Source organism: Glycine max, chromosome 2 (assembly GCF_000004515.6).
Source record: "Glycine max cultivar Williams 82 chromosome 2, Glycine_max_v4.0, whole genome shotgun sequence".
Classification (NCBI taxonomy): domain Eukaryota; kingdom Viridiplantae; phylum Streptophyta; class Magnoliopsida; order Fabales; family Fabaceae; genus Glycine; species Glycine max.
Genome location: NC_016089.4, coordinates 7,146,185 through 7,152,398, shown reverse-complemented (window position 1 = coordinate 7,152,398; position 6,214 = coordinate 7,146,185). Strand labels below are relative to the sequence as shown.

At 33.9% G+C, this 6,214-nt stretch overlaps 1 protein-coding gene across 2 annotated transcripts; it reads left to right on the top strand.

Moving 5' to 3' along the window:
- The first annotated feature begins 237 nt into the window (after nt 1-237).
- LOC100802710 (zinc finger protein 830) lies at nt 238-6,012 on the top strand. 2 transcript variants are annotated; one of them, XM_006574742.4, is made up of 9 exons: nt 241-812; nt 1,004-1,049; nt 2,012-2,113; nt 2,594-2,693; nt 3,602-3,818; nt 4,890-5,160; nt 5,376-5,451; nt 5,564-5,610; nt 5,719-6,012. In XM_006574742.4, the coding sequence occupies exons 3-9, from the start codon at nt 2,025-2,027 to the stop codon at nt 5,897-5,899; spliced, it is 981 nt and encodes a 326-aa protein (XP_006574805.1). In that variant the 5' UTR covers nt 241-812; nt 1,004-1,049; nt 2,012-2,024; the 3' UTR covers nt 5,900-6,012. The 2 variants fall into 2 exon arrangements, with proteins under 2 accessions (XP_040867508.1, XP_006574805.1); XM_041011574.1 differs by having other exon boundaries at nt 238-812; nt 1,004-2,113.
- Nucleotides 6,013-6,214: the final 202 nt, after the last annotated feature.

Below are 6,214 nucleotides of genomic sequence, written 5' to 3'. Positions count from 1 at the left end.
AGGTTAAAAATCAAAACACCATTTCTAATGATTAAAAACTGCTGGACTGCAATAAAGTTAAAAACAAATACTAAGAATGGAACCCCTCTTCTGAAGAATGGATAATCCATGTAATTATCTTATTTTTTCCTAGCAAGTACCAATCTACAATTAAATTGTTCTAAAAAGCAGTAAATAAAAAATGGGGAGAGAATTGAATCGATAGAAAGAGATGAAGGTGTAACGGAAACGAAAGGTTGAAGGACAAAACAAAATTGAGTAATCCTCTATACGCCACTGTCAACAAAACCTATAACATTGAACATTGTCATTTCGAACCCTCTTTGGTTATTGTTTTTCACATTCGCTGAGGAGCGAAAATAAGGGCGTTTTGGGTTGCGACGGTGTTGCCAAGGGTGGCGGCGGCGGCGACTTTGGCGACGGTGTCATAAGTTACGAGAGAGAATAAAAATATATTTTAGCTTATAAAAAATAATTTGTTTTTAATACACGAGTTTCAAAATTCCTCCAAAATTCACTTTAAAAAAAATCCCCCAAAATTAACCAAAATAATTTTCCGAACCCAAAACGACACCCAGTCACAACCCCTAACGCAACGAAGCCAATTTACATAAATCAAAACTCGTAGTATAAATTCGATTGGTGTCATTAACCCCAGTTTCTTCATCTCTGCATATGAATAATCGTATTGATTTCAATCTTTGCTGTATCGAACATCTCTGTACACTTCATTCCCAAAGCCACTCTTTTCTCTGCTGTTTCGGCACTGTTTTGAGTAGGTAGATGAGGAAAAAGGATTAACCAAATTTGAGGTAGAAAATTCCCTTTTTTTGTTTCCGTAATTTGATTTTTCATTTATGGTTCATGCCTATCCCTATTGTACAGTGATTGGATTAGGGTTTCATTGGATTTTGTTCCTACCTTGTTTGCAAAATGCTAAGTCATGTTTTTTTGTATATCCTGTGTTTGATGTTTAAGTCTGATATGGTTGTGTTATATGCAGTGGGCATCAAAGTTGGCATAGCAGAAGTGGAATCAGCTCTTGTTTCATATCCTTAATATATAGTGGTTTCTGTGCTTGGCTTGACTGCATAGTATTCTCTGCATGTGTGAGCAATAGCATCAAGTTTATTTTTGTGTGTGTGGAAACATTTATGTGCAATTTCTGTGTAGTATTGCCAAGTGATTTAAAAAATTTATAGAGTTGAGATTGAGACTAGAGATTGGGTCTCTTTCAAGTCTCCTGTTTTGATGGATACCACCCTGAACTTATGTGCAATTTTGTTGTTTGTTTGATGGTTGGGCGTGATTTATAAATTCCATGGTTGTGTTTTAACTGCATTCTGGACCTGATCACATTTGTTTTTGTGGTTTGAGGCCGGAGTTGCTTTTGGGATGCTTAATGGCAGTGTTATCAATGTAATGGGATGCTGCCCTTTCTTTCTCAATTAGTTTTAGTCTTGTTGCTTCTGGTGATATAAATACTTAGGTTAGTATTTACTATTTAATATTCAGATTTCTTTTTTCCATTACAAGATTTAATCGAGTTGCTGCACTGGTATTGGTTTTGGTCTTGAAAATAAATCTGAATTTTTTTCGGAAAGCATCCAGTGCAACTGCAATCTGCAAGGGAATCCTGTTTTAAAGAATTGTTTTTGCTGTTTATCAGAAAAACTATTATAAACCAATTCAGAACTGATAAACTAGTTTAAAACTATCTCTGATCTAGTTCTGAACTGGTTTTAAGCAGTTAGAACCAATTCTGAACCACTTTCACTTGTTAAACTAGTTTTAAAATGATTACTTGTTGGCTCAGAATTGATTTTGAACCTTTCACCAAAAACAAAACCAGTGTGGCACAAAAATTCTTGTTGCAATTGCAAACCTCTTTTGTTTTTCCTTTTTTTTTTTGAGGTAATGGAAGATTATTAATTCAACTATGTTTTGGGTGTTGAGATTTCTGCACAAAGTTTGTTCCTTTAATCAATTGTTTTCCTATACATGGATGCACAAGCAACAGGAACATGGATGCACAAGCCAAGAAAAAAGCATTGTTTCGTGCTAAATTGAATGCCCAAAAGAAGAAAAAGCGCATAGAATCTCCCCTTGTAAGGTTGGTACTTGGTGCTCATCATGTACTTTTTCATTTCACAAAACTTCATGAATTTGCCTGTGGAATTTTGAATTTGGTATATGCTATACTGCATCAGTTATTAATTCACTCTTCATGGCTTTATTTTTTATTCTTCACATAAGAATGATACTTTAGTTCTTAAATACCTTCTGCTTTTGAATTGAGTTATGCCCTTTTATTGACTTGTTTAATTTTCTGTTGATGTACATGGCATCTATATTTGAATTTGCAACTATATGTACAAATATCCACATTTACTCTGATTATGATTTGCATCTGATTATAGCTACAGCTACTCATATAATTGTTAAGACATGCCTCTTCCTGGCTCATCATAAAATTAAACTTTATTATTTGTGTTTTATTTTGTTTAACATAATTATGCCCTTCTTATTTGGATAAAATTGTATCTGTCATTATTTTGACTGTTTCTGCCTTTATGTGCGCATATACATACAGGTATAATGAATTTGATCTACCTGTTTGCCGGGTTTGTGATGTTGTTCTAAAGTCTGAGTCTTTATGGGATGCACACCAAGTTTCTCGTAAGCATCGTGAGGTAATGATATTTACAATCTTGTTCTTGTTATGTATATGTGCATAGTAGTCAATAGCATGCTATAGTGGAGTAGCAGAGCAGAGAAGCCCTGAGCTGCTATTGGATTCATATATCAGAGCAGTTTTCAACAGCAGCCAAAAGAAGCTTTTTGCATGCTATAGTGGCATAGCCATGATATAATAGGCTTTAAATTTGAAAACCCATTTTACCCCTAAAATAATATTGTTTAGGACTTTGGGGCTTTTTTGGGTATAAATGCTTTAGAAACATGATCAGATTTGAAACTCTTCTTCTTTGATCATTCACACAAAAAGTTACCTCTGATTTGACCTCTGTTACAGGACTTTTTTTCCTGAAAAGTTACTTCTGTAGTTCTGCTTTGATCTTTAATCCATTCTTTCTGCAAACTTCCCAGTTGACGTCTCACCAATATTTATCTAAAGTGTCATGTTTTCTTCTACATAATCTTTCTTTTTTTTAACTCCATTACTATGTTGTTATTGATCCTAGATTGTGTGTATTATTTGTCATAAATTCCTTTAATTTTGTCTTTTATTGTTTTTTGAGTATTTATATTGGTAGTATAATTTTTTTTTATTTGTATTATAATATTTACAATAGTGGTCATCCTGTTCCTGCTGCTATCTTGCTATAGTGTTCTTTGAGCAGGCTTCTATGTGCTGCTATCTTGGATTGATAACTATGTATATGTATTTAAATATTTAAACATCTCTCAATGGTATTTTTGTTTTAGTCAAAATTTTCTTAGCACATATTTAGATGGTCTTATTTTTATAATTTCTGGGAGTCTTGTTAAGGTTTGTTTCCCTTTGTATTTCACAACCTCCCTTACCCCCATCCATACTTCAAAATGAGCTTGCCTTAATAGCTATGATTATTTTGGACAGGCAATAAGTAATCTGAAAGCTAATGCAGCTGGATTAACTCAGCATAACATTGCAAAGCCTGTTGCTGATACTAGCTTTTTCAAGGCTAAACCTGAACATTCTTTGGACTCACAATCCAAAGCGCCAGAAGCTTCACAAGTAGTTTCTAAACCTCAATCATCATCAGTGCTTCCACCAGGATTTTTTGATGACAGTAATTCAGGAAAAACAAGATCTGGTAAGAATTTGGTTTAGAAAATGAAGTACATATTTATACTCTTGTACATTTAAATATATGGAGATGCAATTACATGCAACAGGCACTGATAGTAATATTTGTTCATACATGCGTATTTTGTATGTCAATATATAATGCGCAGCTTGTCCATTAAATATATAAACAATTATTATGCATATAATTTTAAGAGTAAGATTCCTTTGTTGTTCTTGTGCATTCCCACATCTTTGGTAACTTGTTTGAATGATAGAAAATTTTCTAAACTGGTATCTCTTTTTTGGAGTCTCATTCTCAATCTTCATTTGTCTTATTCAGATACAAGGATTTGGTCCCTTGCATCTGTGGTGTTTTCATGCAATTTTTTTTTTCAATTTCAAACTCGTCATATAGAACTTACTTTCTATCTTGAAAATCTCTTCTGAATGTCCAAAGCTCTCTCTAAGGTCTAAACTTTTATTTGGAGTGAGGTGCATAATGGAATTAAACCTAATGGCATATTACATGTTTGTAGGCCACAAAAGTCTCATGTTTGTTTTAAAGTGGTCCCTCATTTGGTTTTACATTATTATGCTTCTGTTTCTTTATGGAATTCGTTGTTTTATTTCCTTATCCTTCACTTTCCTTGTAATTTTCTTCTTTTCATCTTTAATTTCTTCATTTTTAAAAAATTGTTAAGTGTAAGACATGACATTGATGTGCTTGGACTTTGAGATGATTGTAGGTGTATAACAAAATGGTTATTGGCTACAGTTGGCTGAATCCTTCTTGGAAATGGATTAAACAACTTTGGGTTCTTTTTAATGTATTCTGCCAAAAAATTTATTGTGATAAATAGTAAAAACCATGTAACTTTCAGAATTTATTATAGTAGTGGATAAACAAGGTTATTTATGTCTAGGAAGTGGTAACATCATCCTCGTCTTTCACCATTTTTACTGGGTATATCCAATTGGTGCTTTACACACCTTTGGACTTCTTGCTGCTACATGTTTGATAATAACATTGGTTGTTTGCAACACTTACTATTATTATTAACTTAACCTTTTGTTTCATTGACATTTTTGCTTCCAGAACATTTAGTGGACTCTGATTTAGGTAGAAAAGCTGGGGTTTCTGCTCAAAGTCAGGTGTTAAACTTGGAGAAGGAGAAAGGTCATTTTCATGACAATAATGCTGCAAAGTCAAATGTTGGTCAAGCCGCAATGGAGAGTAGACAGACACCAGTCAAGTCTACTGATACAGAGATCCAGCAAATAAAAGGGACTCTGCCTGAAGGATTTTTTGACAATAAGGAGGCTGATTTGCGTGCTCGTGGCATAAAGCTTGTGAAGCCAGATGTCAAGTAGGTTCCCACTTTATGTTGTTGGTTACTACATTTAACTATCATGAATCTGGTTTTTGCATGGAAGTAAAGAACTGAAATATTCTAATTACTGTAGAGACGAGTACTAATTATTCTACTTTATTCTAATTATTCTTTTCAATATCATGGGAGATTTATATATTAAATAGATTGGAACATAGAATGATATCGTATTCTTTCAAATCCTCTCTTAGAGATGAGTACAAGGAATTTGAGAAGTTGATTCAAGAAGACTTGCGGGAGGTGGACGACCGGTTGGAAGAAGAAGAGGTGATGATCATTATTTTCTTTCTGCTATATATTTGAGCATTACTTTCTAACTTTTGAGATGCACATACACTATAGACGTGATACATGATGAAATGTTTGTCATTTTGAGCAGATTGATGCGGCCGAAATGATAGAAGAGGAGGAAGTTGTAGAGCAAAAGTATGTTTAACTGTATTCAATACTACTGTGTTTCGTTTTCATGTGTTCTATTCTCCCATGTGTACTAAAAATACCCCCATCCCTCGATGTCTTTTCATCCCTCTACAGGATACTTAGCGAGAAAGTGGAAATGTTGAAGAAGAGGAGATTGGAGCTAAAAGCTGCTAATGCTGCAAAGCGTAGTAAATCATCTGAGATTGTAGCCAAGGAGTCTAGACGAGAAGAGCCATCCAGTGATGATGAAAGTGAAGGGAATTTGGCCGTGGACTGGAGAGCACAACACTTGTGATTTGTGAATACTTTGCTAATTTTTTCCTTCTATTTCTTTAATTCCATTACTGGAATATAATATCTACACAATTATCAGATGTTGTATGTACAATTCTAGTTATCATTCTCTTATCTATGTTTATCCGATATTTCTTTCCTATTTATCTGATTTTGCTTAGAGCTTTGGACAGACAAGGTGGTTGTCAAGACTCCTTACCGAACCTAAATTTCATTCGTAAGCCAGGGGTGTCAATTGATGTTTTTTTAAGGTTAAAGTCTCATCATCAATGACCATAAAGTAGGCGTTAAAAAAATCATGTTTCTCTAAAGCATT